The sequence below is a fragment of the Rasamsonia emersonii genome (assembly GCF_000968595.1).
Source record: "Rasamsonia emersonii CBS 393.64 chromosome Unknown ctg1118621760355, whole genome shotgun sequence".
NCBI lineage: Eukaryota > Fungi > Ascomycota > Eurotiomycetes > Eurotiales > Trichocomaceae > Rasamsonia > Rasamsonia emersonii.
The window spans coordinates 41,144-57,437 of NW_013563058.1; the positions used below are offsets into that span (position 1 = coordinate 41,144).

Here is a 16,294-nt window from a genome sequence, read left to right on the forward strand (position 1 = left end):
TCAGGAGAATTTTCTCATAACTATATACAGTCACAATGTCTTTGAAAACATAAGACACATTCAACAGACTTTAGCAAATACTGAACAAGCTGAGAGCGGTACAGAAATACTTATCTCGGCTGACCAAAGTATCAACGAACAGCCAGCCATTATTCAGGAATCTTATGATCCTTTGCATCCACCCCCGCCTTCCAGCGGTACTTGGCAGCCGGATGATCCTCCGGCGGGCCAGTCTGACCCTTCTTCCCGTAGAAGTTCTCGCGGTACGTGCCCTTCTTGACGGCGTAGTCGTCCCAGAAGAGGCCGCGCTTGCGCAGCTCCGGCAGCAGGAGCTCGATGATGTCGTGGAAGGAGCCGGGTTTGATGGCGTAGGCCTGTTGCACGTCAGCACGTCAGCACCGTCCAGTATATGTGGAGGTGAGAGGTGTTCGTACAAAGTTGAAGCCGTCCACATCGGCTTCTGCAACCCATCGCTCCAGCTCGTCTGCGATCTGCTCCGGCGTCCCGACGGCCGTTGCCCCTAGGCCACCGACAGTGATGTGCTGGGCGACCGTCGTCTTGGTCCATTTGGCCACGCCGGGGGAGGCCCTGGACCAGCCTTCGACGGCGGATCTGTAGCAGTCAGCACTGAAGTCATGTATGTTCTGTAGATGCGTGTAGGTCTTGTTTTTCACCTACCTGATCGCATTACTCTCCACATGGCGCAGCTCCTCGTCATCGCCGTACTTGCTCAGATCGATGCCCGTCCAGCCGCCAAACAGCGCCAGCGCCCCGTCAATGGAGCCAGCCTTCCTGTACTGCGCGAACTTCTCGAGCGCCTCCTCCTCCGTGCGGCCCAGGACAGGGCAGAACAGAGCCAGGAACTTGAGGCTGCGGGGGTCGCGGCCAAACTTGGACTTGGCCAACTCGCGGATCTCAGCGATGTTGCCGGCGACGGTGGCCGGGCTGTGGCCAGCCACGAAGATGGCCTCTGCGTGCTGCGCGGCGAAGGCCTTGCCGGCCTTGGACGTGCCGGCCTGCAGGATCAGCGGCGTGCGCTGCGGACTGGGCTGGCAGATGTGCGGGCCTGGCACGGTGTAGTATTTCCCGACGTGGTTGATCTCGCGCACTCGTGAGGGTTCGGTGTAGACGCCGCGCTCGCGGTCCAGCACGACGGCGTCGTCGCGCCAGGATGACTCCCAGAGTTTGTATGTGACTTTGACGTATTCTTCTGCGATGGCGTAGCGGTCGTCGTGCTGGAAATATATTTCTTAGTGGAATTCCGTGGTTGTGAGGGCTGTATGGACGTACCTGCGGCTGCTGGCCGTGTCCCAGGTTTCGAGCTGCAGAGTCGAGGTATCCGGTGACAATCTGGACGATCAGTATCAGATTCTCTAGAATTCCGGTCATTCACTCACATTCCATCCTAGCCTGCGAAGGTCGTCCGTCAATATCTCAATCCTTCACCCCAAGAAGGAAGTGTATACTCACCGTCCCTTGGTCAGATGATCGACAGTCGACAGCCTCCTGGCAAGGTGATACGGCTGCTCGTACGTCGTCGCAACCGTCACGCCAAAGCCGATATTCTCCGTCGCCGCCGCCATGGCCGGGACGACGGCCAAGGGCTCGTTGACGGGCCATTGCGCGCCGGAGACGATGGCCGGTTCGAGGTTGCGCGGGCCTTTGTAGACGTCGTAGCCGCCTGGTCGTCGTCGTCGTCAGACAAGAACAGACCGAAAAAAAGAAGAGATGTGTTATTTACCCAGCACATCAGCGATGAAGATGCCGTGGAACTTGGCCGCCTCGAGCGTTTTGGCCAGCTCAACCCAGTGCTCTACGTCGTTGAATCGCCAGGACTCGTCGTCGGGATGCTGCCATAATCCTGGCGATTGATGGCCGCTGCCTGATAGCAGGGTCAGCGAATGCGCAAGCTTCGACTGACTCACTGATTGATGGCGACTTACACATCATAACGAAGGCGTTGATGATGAGACTCTTGCGAGGGCGGGCCTCGCCATTTGTGCTGGCCATGGTGGACGATGAATTGTCAATTGAGCTGTCTAGCTGCGTACTTATTTACAGAGAGAATGACAATCTCCAGCAGTCGCAGTGAGAAAGATATAAATGTACTGTACAAAAAAAAAAGAGACACTTGGTATTATTCTACGACAGCTCTGCCATAAATCCCAACCCCGCAGCAGGCAGGGGAGGGACAAAAAGAGCTATTATTACCCCGCCAGAGGGAGTCCAGACATGGTGCATACACCGATCATTCCAGCCAGGGACAACAGCGTACGTCAATCAATCTGGCCGGTGTCGGGGGTTGAGTAAGTTGCGTTGCAGGGTCCAGGGACAGGACTCCGGTGATAACCTCACAGTGGACCGCGATGGCGTGATAACAGCACGAAAAAGAACAGGGGAACGAAACAACCGCCAAGCCAGGTGCAAATCGGCAGATCCGAGAAAAACATGATGATCGTCACGTCGTCAAAAAGGAAAAAAAAACTGTTGATTAACATCGGAAAAGGGTCTGGATTCGGATGATGGTTTCTTGCAAGTGCCGTAAGCAGTGTTGTAGACAAGACGATTACTTAGGGCTTGATTCCTCATGTGCCGACACAGCTGGCATTGACCAATCAGAGGCCGACTTCACAACATGATTATGCTTATCTTGAAGAACAATAAAAAATAAAAATAAAAATAAAAATAATAATATTGTGACCCAAATCCCGTTCAATTGCATTTAATTTATTTGAATTTATTTATTTATCAATTAACTAATTAATTGATTAACTTGAAAAGAAACCACAGACTCCCCGCCGTCCCAAGACGCTGGGGCTTTGCAACATAGCTTAATTCTCGCGTGATCGATTAGCTGCATCCATCCATCCTCTATCCATACAAGTTAAAGCTAATTCATTAGCTCGTGCTGGATGAAGCAAGCACCTCATCCGGGAGCACGATCGTCTCATTGTGGGACTTCTCTTTTTTCCCTCTGATGATCGTCCTCCGTCGTAGATCCCCGTAAGATTCCGTAGTAGATACTATATTGCACTCCGTATGGAGTACTACGGAGCAATGGAGATCTAAACTTTAATCAGCTTGGAGAGGTACAGTACTATTGCCATTTACCAGACTATTATTGCCATTTACCAGGTAGATACATTGCTGTCGGCACTGTCCACAACTATACAATCCATACCATCTACATGGTTCTGCTTGCGCAATGCCTGCTCTTCGTTATTCGTGCAGATGCAGGTTCAGATCCATCGGCCCGTAGATTCGGCAGGAGTACGTACCAGGTACAGTCCCTGCTGGAGGTGCTGCACAGACCTGGAGATCCCTGCCTAGACATTGCATGCATAGTTAGTTACCTAGCTGGTCTTGGATTCGGCCTGTCTGGCCTGGCTAGTGGGTTAGCTAGTCCTTCGTACTTACGATAATAGATAAATTGGCCTCCATTTCTGAAGAAGATGTACCTAGGCAAGCTGAGCTCTGCAGGACTGACAGTCAGTCTGCTGTCTCCTATCTTTGACTTGATTTCAGTCAGTCCGTAGCTAGACTCTGGAGAACAAATGCCCCAGCTCCAGCTACACAGCAGAGATGCCACCGCCACGGCGATCCAGCCTCCGCTGCCCCAAGCAGTGGGATATGTGATTGTCGTGGTGGTAGGAATGATCATTGCGACGGGTATGTATATACTTGCCTAGTATAAGTACGGAGTAAAAACGCCTATACTGATGGTTTGCAGTGATGATGCTCATCACCAAGGTCCTGAACAAGACTGTTGGCGAGGATAACAGGAAGACGGAAATGTAGAATCCCATATCCCATACTCCGTGCTTCATCTACAATTGTTATTTGTTTCACGCCGTACTGATTACTGATTGTCCAGGTTCATGACTGCCAACCGAACCGTTCGCACCGGCCTGACCGCATCGGCCGTCGTATCGGTATGTTTGACCACATCAATCCGCAAGGCCAAAAACTGATGGATATTCCAGTCCTGGCTCTGGTCCACCGCCCTCCTCGGCTCCAGCCTCGTCGGGTACAGCTACGGCATGGCAGGCCCCTTCTGGTTCGCAGCAGGCTGCAGCCCGATGATAGTATTTTTCGCGCTGCTGGGCATCTCGTGCAAGCGGAAGATTCCCGAGGCGCATACGTCGTTGGAGGTGGTGCGGGTGCGATATGGTATCACCTCGATAATGAGTAGATGAGAAGAATAGTGTGTGCTGATATGTGGCAGGCCGCATCGCGCATGTCGTGTTTATGGTCCTCTGTCTAATTAACAATATTTTTGCCTGCGCGAATATGCTTCTTGGTGCGTCGGCGGCGATTTCTGCTATGTATGTACTTACATCCAAGCTTTTGGTCGAGAAACTGCATCCTAACGACTGTCGACAGGACCGGAATGCACACCATCGCAGCGACATTCCTTCTCCCCGTCGGAGTGTCCATCTACACGTTTGTCGGTGGGATCAAAGCGACGTATGTCGACATTTTCTTTTTTTTTTCCTTTTTTTTTCTGATCTACTTTGGGGCTAACTGACCTGCCAGCTTTCTGACCGACTACTTCCACACCGTCGTCATCCTCATCATCACCTGCTACTTCTCCATCAAGGCCTTCACCTTCAGCGAGGTCGGCTCCGCCAGTCATCTGTACGACCTCGTCCAGGCGGCGGGATTCCGGCATCCGCTGGAGGGCAACTACAAGGGGACGTATCTGACGATGACTTCGAAGGATGTACGTCAGTCATTATATCAGATCGTCTAGTGACAGAATGCTAATAATTCACTGCTAGGCCATCCTCTTTGGTATCATCCACACGTGCACCAATTTTGGTCTGGTCATTGTATGTCGTCACCGGAGATTGCTCGTCCTGTTCATGCTAATACTCCATGTAGATGGACACCAGCTACTTCATCAAAGCCTTCTCCGCGTCTCCGGCCGCCGTCGTCCCCGGCTACACCATCGGCGGCATCGGATACTTTGCCATCCCTTGGGCCCTGGGCACAGTGATGAGTTCCGTCGCCATCGGTCTGGAGAACACCCCGTTCTTTCCGACGTATCCACGGGTGAGCATGAGCATCTCATCCAGAACATTCACATCCATGACTTACTCTTGCTAACGCTGCCCAGAGAATGACCACCTCCGAAGTCAGCGCCGGGCTCGTCCTGCCCTACGCCGCATTGACCGTCGCCGGCAAAGGCGGTGCTGCCGCCATCGTGCTCATCACCTTTATGGCCGTCACGTCGACGCTCTCCGCGCAGGTCATCGCCGTCAGCTCCATCATCAGCTTCGACATCTACCGCGAGTACTTCAACAAGGGCGCGACGGACCGCCAGATCATCCGCTGGAGCCACTTTGGCGTCGTCTTCTTTGCGCTCTTCTCGGCGGGGTTCAGCACCATGCTGTACTATGTTGGGGCGGATCTGCAGTGGACGCTGTACATGCTGGGTGAGTACTCTCTATCCTACAGAGTATAGATGTATGTGTTTACTGACAATCCAGGCGTCGTCACCTGCCCCGGCATCTTCCCCATGGTCTTCACCATCCTCTGGCGACGACAAAACACCATCGCCGCCATCCTGGCCCCCGTGCTGGGCATGGCGACCGGGCTGGCCGTCTGGCTGGGCACAGCACACCGGTTCTATGGCGAGGTCACCGTATCGACGACGGGCCAGGTGCTGCCCTGCGTCTACGGCACCGTGGCGTCTGCATTCTCGCCCATCCCGTACTCGATCATCATCACGTTCCTCACCAAGCCGCAGAAGTACGACTGGGCGGACTTTAAGAAGGAGCGCTTGGCGCTGGAGAAGCTGGATGATGATCTGACGACTGTCCACCACGGCGAGGACGCGAACAAGCAGGGCGATGTGAATGAAGTCGAATCTGGCGCACAGTCTGCCCACGCGAAAAAGGAAAAAGAATTAAAACGCTGGGGTCGCATCGCCGCCTTCTGGTCCATCGCGACCTTTTTGGGGCACTGGGTCCTCTGGCCATTGCCAATGTACGGCTCGCACTATATTTTCGGGAAGGGGGTGCGTACATACACCTATATACCCATAGCTACACTCTACGACTAGGCCATGCTGACTACTGTCCAGTTCTACATCGCCTGGGTCATCGTCGCCATCATCTGGCTGTGGCTCACCATGCTGATGGCGACGTTTTATCCGCTGCTCGACGGCGGCATTCAGCAGACGCTGCAGGTGTATCGTGGGCTGGTTGCGCTGCGGCAGCAGAGCACCTCTCATGAGAGTAGAGACCAGCAGTCGCAGCAGCAGCAGCAGGAAAAAGAGGTCAAAGTCGGTGCAGAGACTCCATCGAGTGAGTCGACGGTTGGTTGAGTGAGTGGGCAGGTAGTGATTATCAATGAGGGTTTGACGAAGGTTTTATGAGAGTGATTTTGGACGGATATGTGAGTGCAACTGGACAGGTAGACTACTGTATGTATGTATGTACCTAGATATAGATAGAATCGAATAGATACAGTAGTTATAAACATAGGGTATATATATCATTAAGGGTATATATAGAAGTATACTAAAAGAAACAATTATCATAGTCAACAGTTGAGTTGCCGTCTAGACATGTTGGGGTTTTTTTTTTGATAATATTAACAAGGAGACAATGATATATGGAAAAAGAACAAGCAAACAAAAAAAAAAAGCATATATATAGGAAAAATACAAAAAGATACAAGAACGAAAAAAAAAAATCATACATGTAAAAATAAAAAACGATAGACCAAACTTCCGGGGAATCATTCATGCATGCATCATAGACAGGAATCCATCCATCTTAACAGTAATATCATCACAGCACAGAGAACGTTTGTTTAAACAGCCATGAAATGAATAGCAGCTAACAACAAGTCCTTATCGTCTGATTCGCAGGAATATCCCCGATAGAGGAAGAGGAGGAGGATGATTCGCCTCCGTCAGCATAATCGATTCCTCCTGCTGTTGCTCTTTCAGGCAAGGGTCTGCTGTTTGGCAAGAGGGAGTATTCCGGCGGCTGAAGGAGTGGGTCTGAAGCCGAGTTATCGTACGTCGTCGACGATGATGAGGTTAACTCTGCGCAGGAATTCCTCTGTGGATACGGGGCGATGCTCCGCGGGCGGAAGAACTCCTCGTCGACCTGCATCTGCGAGATGGTTATGTCGGCTAGTAGATCAGTCACGAGCAGTTCGTCGGGTATGGCCTTGCGATGCGCAGACGTGATCTGGATAGGGACCTTCAAGGACACGCTAGGAGCGAGGACATTAGCGTTGGGCGTGTGATACGACACGGATAGATCGAGCGAGTAGACCCTTGAGATCAGACACGAGTGGAACGTTGGCACGAAGGTCTTTTTCCCCTTTGGCAGGGACACGGGCACGATGATGGACGCTGTGTAGAACACCTTGTCCTTGCCTCCTGACGGACCGGACGACGACTGTCGCTCCCACTGCGCAGAGGAGACGCACAGGGTCGACAGCGGCACCGTCTCCGTGTACACCCCCCGCGACGGATTCCATGCCAGCAAGGGCGATTTGCTCGGATATTCGGTCCAGGGCGTCGTGCCGAAGAAGGTCGACACCTTCAGCTTGCTGTACAGCGTGCCCAGCGGCGGAGGGAGCTCGTTGCCCTCGGGATCAAAGCGCAGGTGGACGGTGACGACGCTGCTCGAGGCAGCACTATTATTATCAGACGGTTCTGCACCCGGAGGACGCAGTTGCAAGGGCCGGGGCTGCGACGCGGCCATCACCAGCCGGCCCATCTTCCCCCTCAGCAGGCCCCTGCGGACGTCCTTCTCCTTGCGCACGCAGTAGTCGTCGCTCTTGCAGGGGATCTCCAGCGGAGGCTGCTCGACACTGGCGGGGATGATGCGGACCTTCTTCGCGACGGCCGTTATCGTCCGGGGCGATGAGCCGTCGCTGGGGATCTTCTTCACGCTGACGCGAATCAGATACGAGATCTGGGTCATCTCCGGCGCCATGTCGTCCAGCAGGCTCGTGCCGTCGCTGGCGAGCATGGGATCCCCAAGGCTGGGAGGCAGCTGCAGGTGCGCGAGCCGCAGGTCGTCATTGCAAGTCTCGTGAGAGCATGCCTGGGGGAGGAGCTGCTCGGGGACGACGAAAGTGAAGGGGAATCGGTAGCGACGGCGGGATTTAAACACTCGTGGTTCCGGATACGAGGTCTCGTCGATGGGCTGGCGAAGCCTGAGGAAGGTCTGGAACGCGCTGGGCTGGTTTAGAGGATAGCCTGGTGTTGGAGGTCGTTCGACGGTTGTTCTCGAGGTGCCTGAAGGGGAGTAAGCTTGCGAATGCGAAGTATATAACAGACAGAGGCATACCTTCGAAGGTGATTTCCACACTGTCAAAGCGCGTGTCTTGGTCCGCCTCGATGGTGACCTCGCCTTCGATCTTGTCTCGAGTGGTATACGACGCAACGAACCCAGTCGGTTGGTCTGCCAGGTCAATGCCAATTTTTAGACGAGATCGCCGCGCGAGCGTCTCGAGAGTGTTGGCGACGAGGGATGCCGCCATAACAAGAAGCAGTTAATTATATAAATCAGACGAAATAATGACAATGAGGACGATAATGACAATAATGACAATTGACAATAATGAGATGAGATGGCAGTCTGTCAATTAACAGGGGCTACTGATCCAGAGATATAGAAATTATAAGGATATTCTGACAAGGCCCTTGAGAATGTCTATTGATGCTGAACAGCCCCATGAGCGCAGCGTCGCATCGCGTCCTCTTTATAAAAACGAACGACGGAGACCTAGTCAGGTTAGATGGATGATTTGCTTGATTTGCTCAATTTGCTTGATTTGATTGATAATATCAATTAAATCAGATCGCAGCACTGACCTGCTCTTAGCCGGCCTGAGTCATACCAACTCCGAGCTAAACACGCGATTGATTGATTCATCGCGTCTAGCATACCACGAGTCTTAGCCTGCAGGGATGGATCCAACTAAACGTTTGAACTGTTTGGCGGTATGCAGGCCTGGGCGATTGGCGCATTCCAGGCTGGCTGGCTGGAACAGACATGGAGAGGAAGCTTCGACGAATACGAGAAGAAAGCCAGAGAAGACAGCAGAAGACAGGCAGCTTCGATGCGAAAGGAAGGTCGATGGATCGACGGCGCCCTGTGACGCTTGGCCGGCAACTAAAGCGATCAAAGTGTATTCGTGGAGATGATTATTAATGTTACTATTAACGGAATTGGATCTATGTGATGCTAGAGGCAGACGTTATTATTCAGCATTATTGGATAATTCGGCGCAAGACAAGCAGACGGTGCAATTCCGAGGAATTAATCAATCAATACTGGCCTCGTGTCCGCTTACAAATCGGTCGATTTCTTTTCCCCTTTCGGGAGGTCCAAGCACAGGCTTATTATTATTAATTATTCCTCGCTCTTCCATTCATCCAAAAATGGCGTCATCTTCACTTGAGTCATATCTTCTGATCTGATCTGCTGAGAAAAAGAACTCATTCTGAAGTGTTGGTTATTTGCATGTCACCCACGCCCTTCGAATGTCATCGATGGGGCTTCCCCACCGCGCCCACATGGCGGTGGAGTCACTAGCTATACACTAGCTATGCTAGTCTGGAGTTCTATCTAGATCGATCCTCGGGAAATTTGTCTCTTGTAGTCTTACAGTCTGCTGTGCGTGCAAAATGCTATCAGTGCAATTTTCCGTTCATCCGCTCCGAAAGTTTTCTTTGGAAAGAAATATCTTTTAAAAAGAATGTCTGCAATATCTATTTAAACTTAAAAAGGAAATTCATTAGGAGGGGGTTTGAGATTCTGCATTTCTTGATTTATTGTTTCTAGAGAGGACTGGACGAGTCTGCGAACTAACAGCTCAGACATGAACATTGCCGTCCCCAAATCCGATCTCGACCGCATCAACGCAGACTCCATCCCTGTCCCCGGCTCGCAAGATCAGTACATTGCCGGTCTGAGTGTCTTCCACGAGCTGTACTGTCTGAAGCATCTCCGCCAGTATACCTGGCCGGAGCACTACCACGCGAATCAGACGGCGGAGGAAAAGCGGCTGAATCGAATGCATACTGGTGCAACTCACCCATGAAAAAAAACTTTCAGATAAAACAATGTTTCTGACAGACCACTGAATCGACATCCTCCGCCAGGCGATCCTCTGTCGAGCAGACGTCTCGCTCTTCACGTTGGAATGGTCCCAGGGCCAAGCAGTGCCGCGCGCGGACTTTTCGTACGAACATACCTGCGTCGATTGGAGGGCACTCTTTGAATGGGCAGGCAAGTTGAGTATTCCGAATGAGAAGATGGCCAGTTTGAGACATCCTCTTTTTGGTAAGTAGTCCGGCAGGAAAATGGGAGGTTATGGGTTGAGCTGAACATCATGGGTTGGTCAGGACTGGCATTTCCGGATGGGAAAGGGGCTGTGCTTGGTGCGAGTGAGGATATGAGTCCGAAGGTGCAGTAGATGGAAGTAGATGATATTACAGGCTGGCGCGACTATGCTATCTACGGAGTACTTTTTTGTGAGCCTGTGGAGGTGCCATCAGGAATTGCCTAGAATAGGCTCTTATATATGTATCCATCTAGTCCAAGCTTTCACGGATTCTTGCATACCGACTCTTCCGGCGAATGCCCTCATACTCTTGGCTCAGCAGCTATATTACATTCTGACGATATATTATTTTTCCATATTTCAATATTTTGGGTATGCACATATGTGTCCTATCATCTACCTCGAGACGGGCTTCCTAACTATATCTTGTTATAATTTTGAGGCCATAATTCTCTAATACCAAAAAAGTACGTACAGTGAAAAAAGGGGAAATTAGTATTGTATATTAGAGATTATTTAAGAAACAGGAATAATTCTAGCCAAAATCATGGCAGTATGTACATATCAAGAGGCAGATGCTAAGATATATCAATTTGAATATATCTAGCCATACCAACACTTTTCAACTATTCATGACTCAGGAATTAATATTACACTATGAGGGGTAAGTTTTATTCCAGACTTGACGGTGAAGCAAGTTCTATATGTATTAGAGGATAGATAAAGAAAAGAACCAGCTGCGTGTGCCATTGTCACGGTTGGCAACAATATATTATAATTCAGTGGAAATGAGTTGTTTATAATGTATATATGTTGACGATACCATCATTCGCTAGCTGAATGCCAACATTATGAGCTAGTGTTTCCCTTCCTCTCCTCCTCCTTCTTCCTATCACTTAACTCTCCCCTCCGACGCACCGTCTCTGCAATCTCCCTCCCCACATCGGTCCCCATCCCATTAAACCCCTGGATGACGCCCTCGCGATCCCCAACCGGCAGCTCCTGACTCATCTTGAACTTGCCCTCCAGCCTTGTAATCTCAATGCGAATCCCAATGATGTTCTTCTTCATGATCCGCAGATAACCCTCCGGCGCGTCAGCCACCTGCCACGGCTGCACATGGCCCATGATCGCCGTCTCCGCATACCGCGAGAGATCGTCGACTTGCTTTGACAGAAACGCGTCTGTCTCGGGACTGTTGGCGTCGTGGTAGACGGTCGCTCGCCCGTAGGCCTGCGCGGCGCTGTAGTTCCATGTCGGCACGACCTTGCCTGTAGCCGGCTTGGTCTCGACGTAGAACTTGGGCGTGACGTAGTGGTGTGCTGGGCCGTTGAAGAGCACCATGACCTCGGAGTTGAGTTGCTGCTGGCCAAAAGAAGAGGATGACGACGAGGTGAGCGATTCAATGATTGCTCTCGCCTGCGGGTTCTGCCGCGCCATGTGGCCGCGCAGGACGCCCAGGTTGGGACCTTGGCCATCCTGAGTGTCGTTTTCGTGTCTCTCTTCCACGTCCAGAACCCATGGGATATGACTGCATTGCAGCAGGGGGTAGTTGGGCGACGGGATGGCCGTCGTCAGAATGCCTAGCGGGTTGTCGCGGATGAATTGCTGGAGAGTGGCGACGTCTGTCTCTGCGTGGGCAGCGCGGAGATACATCGTCAGGGTATCTGATTGCTAATATAGTCCTTCGGAATCGACTATAGTGTAGATGGTCGGTAGATATGATAATACGGAGTATGTGCCCGACAGTCCTGATTGAACACCAGACTCACGTCTCAAGCCTGTATTTATTCATTTCATTTCATTCCCTCGAAAAATAAAAAAAACGATACAAACAGATGATTCTGACAATAATAATGGCCAGAGAAGCACGTAGCGATGCAATCATGGCGACAGAGTTCGATCCCCGCGCACACGATCGCAACCGGCTCGTCTGATTGGCTGCAGGCGCCGAACAGACCGAGGTATACATACGCTGAGACTCTTTTAAAAATAATAAAAAAAATCAATAGAAAAACCAATAAAAAGGAATGAAGGAAGAAAATGCTAATTTAATTAAAAATACATAGAAAGAAAACTCGTTTCTGTGTTTAGAGTGCTGTGCAATTCGATCGATCGATGTGGAGAGCTTATCGATAACTTTAAATAAATAAATTTATATTTATAGGTAGAAATCCAGTAGAAAATAAATTCTACCAGAAATGGAAGTATCTCCCTTGGCAAGTAATTCATCTATCCAGGGAGCTTGATGTATTCAGTATACAGTCTGTCTCGTTTAATGCTTTCCTGAATCAACTGGATTAGTCTACTTGTAACCCTGCGATATTGAACATATTATTAACCAGTCTCCGTTTAACTGGCCATGTTAGTATAGCTAATAAATGCTATAATGATTAGAAAACTGTTCAATCAGTCGACACGTTTGTCGGACAGGAGAGATAATCTAATGGGCTGGTGGCCTCGGGGGTGGAAGCGTAAGAATAATATTTTCAGATGATATTGTCTCGATGATTGTAGATTTTGTATATCGCATGATGTCGGCTGAATTGATTGGTTCGTATTGTCTCTAACCCTAATAAGCACTTGTCTAGCAATATGTCATGTCCTCATTCACTCGTTAAATCGGAGAAACAAAAGTGGAAGGGAGAAATAACAGTAAAGGAAATGCAAAGAAACAACTCTATCAACCCATCACGCATATCTCAAAACAAATTCGTCGTAACTCCCGCAGCCGCAACACTTCCCAACGCCATCGCCTGGCTAACAGCCTTCAGCGGCGATCCGACATCGCCGACAGCATAGCACCCAGGCACATTGGTGGCATTGAACGGCGCCGTCGTCTTAATCTCCGCGCCGTTGGGCGAGAGCTCCAGACCCAGAGACTTGGCGAAGCTGACATTGGCCAAGGCATCCGGCGCATGGACGAAGAACCGGTGGGAGACGGTCTCTGCAGGCGCACTGTCCGACGCGCCGAGCTTGATGCCGGGCTCGCCGTCTGCATCGGACTCCTTGATGAGCGCCTCGATGGGTCGCGTGTCGGTCGTGATCTTCGGGTTGTTTTTCACAAGCTCCTGCACCTGCTGCGCCAACTCCTCGGAGCCGTTGGTGTACACGACCACCTTACCCGCGAACTGCGCCGCCAGGTGGGCGTCGGAGGTCAGCCCAAAGGCGGCGATAATGCCGGCGGATGCGCAGTCGCTATCTTCGTAGCCGTGGCAGTAGAGGCAATGGTAGCTGTAGCTATTAGCTATGATCAACGAAGCTATTCCATCAGGTATGCATGTTTGTATGTGAGTACTCACATCTTGCAGCTCTCCCAGCACTCCTTGTAGCCCGGCAGATCGGGCATGTTGTCAGTGACACCCGTGGCGAGGACAAGGGTCTTGCCCCTCCAGGTCTCGCCCGCTGCGTCCGTCGCCTCGAAAATGCCGTCCGCATTCCTGACGACGTTCGTGATGGCCGTCTCTTTGATCTTCACCGTCGACGTACCCCCCCCCCCCCCCCGACCAGTTCGCGTCGCGCCGCAGCCCGGAAGTCTGCCGGGTTCTTGTGGTCCCACGTGCTGACGTTGTGCATGTGCGAGACGTGCCAGTTGCGGTACTTGCCCGAGTCGAAGAGGATTACCTGGCGGCGGGCGCGCGCGAGCCCGAGGGCAGTCGCCAGGCCGGCGGGGCCGCCGCCGATGATGAGCGTTTCGACGAGGGGGTGGACTGCTTTGGACATGCTGTAGTCAAAAGGATGGGATTACTGAACGAAACTGTCTGAGTAGAAAGAAAGAGAACAGCTTGCCCGTCGTCGCTGAAGCCATTCTTATATCCCGATCAGGCTGTCCCTCGGAGACTTTGGCGGTGACTTTCCCAATCCGGAAACCAATCGCCAAGACCCCCCGGGGAAGTCGCCGCTATTGGACGTGGAAATTCCAGGTGGCAAAAGGACGCTAACCCGAAAGCGGGAAAGCTAACCGGATCGCGTAATTCACAGGTAGGGCGATTACAAGAAAAAACCGAATTCAGCTAAAAAGAAAGCGAAACAAGCCCACTAGTACTATATCCCATCTTATCCTATTCTATCGATCGTATCTACGCTATCATCTCGATATCTCATCAATTTTTTTTCACTCTCTTCCGGAACAGAATGAATATAAATTTATAGAAATAAACAAATGAATACACGAGGCAATCAAATGAGACAGATGCGAGTCAATTCAAGTGCGACTATTATTGACGGGCTTGGTTTCAGCAAACAAGCAGCCTTCCTTGATATAATAGTATGCTGTTGTGCAGCAGACAGAATATCACTCATCAAATACATAGGTTCTAACCCTAGCCCTAATCCGGAATAACCCATCCCATTGATCCCATCCAGGGAGTCATCGGGGTAAAGCATCTATGTATGGACATGCATGTATTTCTACGTGGTTTGTTTATTTTACTTTATTACAATCATTATTATATCTCCTCAAAACTCTGCTTAGCACTGTATCTGTTTTTTTTTTCAGACACCTTACTATATATTACCCTATATACATGTACCGTACTACATCGGAGTTATGACTACGTCAGGTTTAGGCAGAGCTACAACACGCTGACCTAACCAACGATGGTAAGCATCAGTTTCTTTACCATACAAAAACTTCTAATTCTGACAGGAATATTAGTTTTGTAGATATCCATATTGAAGGAAAAGTTCCACGAAACAAAGGAATATATCTAGAGCACAGAAGCTGTTGTGTTGGCACTTTTTTTTTAATATTATAAAATATTCTCTTGACATCGGAGGCACTTCTAGACTATATATCTTAGGAATTATATATCCAGTTTCTGTATTGGATTCTGCAGAACCCATGAAGCAGCAGTCTACTGCCATGTTCTGGTATATAACCTAACCCTATTTTGGACAGGAGGGGGGGGGGGGGGTCGTGTGGTGTTCGTATTCCCTTTTTCTTCTTTTTTTGGTGAACAAATACATCTGACATACCTTAATAACCCTCTGGAAAAGTGTGTTGAAGTCAAATCTGATGCAATACCGCAAGTCATACTCCAGCTTATTGCGACGAAGCCATCCTTCGGAGATCTTGATGGCAACATACCTGCCGGCTGTCTGATCCCTTGCCAGCCAAGTGGTCGAGTAGGCGCCAAAGCCTAGTTTGTGCACAATGCGGTACCGGTCATGCAGGCAGCCACCAATGACTACGGGGTGGTAACCTCCAGGACGATATCGCTCAAGTCTTTCAACACCTTCCAGAGGGATGTACTCGACTTTGAAGCCCACGTCATGAGCCTCCCCTGAGCCAGGGGGTTCCATATCACCACTGAGAGCGGTAAAGGGCCTTGGAGCTCGGGAGAAGAACCAGGGCAAGTTGCGAGTAAGACGGGAGGCAACAGAGGGGAAATGAGGCGAGACAAACGTCGACGACAGCCTTCGAGGATGAAAGCTGACAAGTAGGCGATCCCTCATGACCCAAAAGGCATCAAGCTTGCGTGGCTCTGAAGAAAGAGACTGGCCTTTGGAGTCTGTTGGCCTGAAGTGATGCAGTTTAGATGCCACGGTGCTACTTGATGTCTACGGGACGCGTTCGATGAGGTTCCGTAGCCAATGGCAGATACGTTTACTAGGACATTCAACACCCTTCTTATAGCAAATGGGTGCAGGTCATTGTGCATCAGGCATAAGATAATGAACCAAAAGTAGAGTGCCTTACCAGTGAGCAAACTGGGGTAGACCACCCTGTATATCCCGGCAGACGACGATTGAGACCCAATAGAAGACATTTTTCCTTTTATTAGTGAGCTATAGCTGAATCCAGAGCGCTAAGCTTAGCGCCGAACAAATGTTTGATGCCACCTTTATTACCGCCACTATAAAGTCAGTGGGATATCTATCTAGCAGGGAGATATATATTTAGAAAAGTATTATATCTGGGGTATAAAACCATATCCATTCTCTATAGTTCTTTTTTTTTGTTTCTTCT

General features: G+C 50.5%; 6 protein-coding genes across 6 annotated transcripts; 1 reads left to right on the top strand and 5 right to left on the bottom strand.

Moving 5' to 3' along the window:
- Positions 1–149: 149 nt before the first annotated feature.
- Positions 150–2,010, bottom strand: T310_6002 (uncharacterized protein; the record flags this gene model as incomplete). Its single annotated transcript, XM_013471162.1, has 8 exons — positions 150–374; positions 435–612; positions 679–1,235; positions 1,291–1,350; positions 1,398–1,410; positions 1,471–1,681; positions 1,742–1,882; positions 1,944–2,010. The coding sequence occupies 8 exons, from the start codon at positions 2,008–2,010 to the stop codon at positions 150–152; spliced, it is 1,452 nt and encodes a 483-aa protein (XP_013326616.1).
- Positions 2,011–3,188: 1,178 nt separating this feature from the next.
- Positions 3,189–6,560, top strand: T310_6003 (Urea active transporter; the record flags this gene model as incomplete). Its single annotated transcript, XM_013471163.1, has 16 exons — positions 3,189–3,270; positions 3,426–3,488; positions 3,550–3,669; positions 3,731–3,794; positions 3,875–3,932; positions 3,984–4,170; positions 4,226–4,325; positions 4,384–4,467; positions 4,537–4,723; positions 4,782–4,832; positions 4,885–5,055; positions 5,120–5,438; positions 5,493–6,022; positions 6,089–6,311; positions 6,421–6,438; positions 6,550–6,560. The coding sequence occupies 16 exons, from the start codon at positions 3,189–3,191 to the stop codon at positions 6,558–6,560; spliced, it is 2,268 nt and encodes a 755-aa protein (XP_013326617.1).
- A 288-nt stretch (positions 6,561–6,848) lies between these two features.
- On the bottom strand, positions 6,849–8,514 carry T310_6004 (uncharacterized protein; the record flags this gene model as incomplete). The annotated part of the gene is made up of 2 exons (XM_013471164.1): positions 6,849–8,269; positions 8,322–8,514. 2 exons carry the CDS (start codon positions 8,512–8,514, stop codon positions 6,849–6,851), a joined length of 1,614 nt encoding a protein of 537 aa, XP_013326618.1.
- Positions 8,515–11,172: 2,658 nt separating this feature from the next.
- On the bottom strand, positions 11,173–12,211 carry T310_6005 (Transcriptional regulator; the record flags this gene model as incomplete). The annotated part of the gene is made up of 3 exons (XM_013471165.1): positions 11,173–11,990; positions 12,096–12,104; positions 12,160–12,211. The coding sequence occupies 3 exons, from the start codon at positions 12,209–12,211 to the stop codon at positions 11,173–11,175; spliced, it is 879 nt and encodes a 292-aa protein (XP_013326619.1).
- An 814-nt stretch (positions 12,212–13,025) lies between these two features.
- On the bottom strand, positions 13,026–14,046 carry T310_6006 (Thioredoxin reductase; the record flags this gene model as incomplete). The annotated part of the gene is made up of 3 exons (XM_013471166.1): positions 13,026–13,557; positions 13,626–13,763; positions 13,883–14,046. 3 exons carry the CDS (start codon positions 14,044–14,046, stop codon positions 13,026–13,028), a joined length of 834 nt encoding a protein of 277 aa, XP_013326620.1.
- A 725-nt stretch (positions 14,047–14,771) lies between these two features.
- Positions 14,772–16,094, bottom strand: T310_6007 (uncharacterized protein; the record flags this gene model as incomplete). Its single annotated transcript, XM_013471167.1, has 6 exons — positions 14,772–14,805; positions 14,856–14,876; positions 14,946–15,112; positions 15,301–15,337; positions 15,413–15,836; positions 16,025–16,094. The coding sequence occupies 6 exons, from the start codon at positions 16,092–16,094 to the stop codon at positions 14,772–14,774; spliced, it is 753 nt and encodes a 250-aa protein (XP_013326621.1).
- Positions 16,095–16,294: the final 200 nt, after the last annotated feature.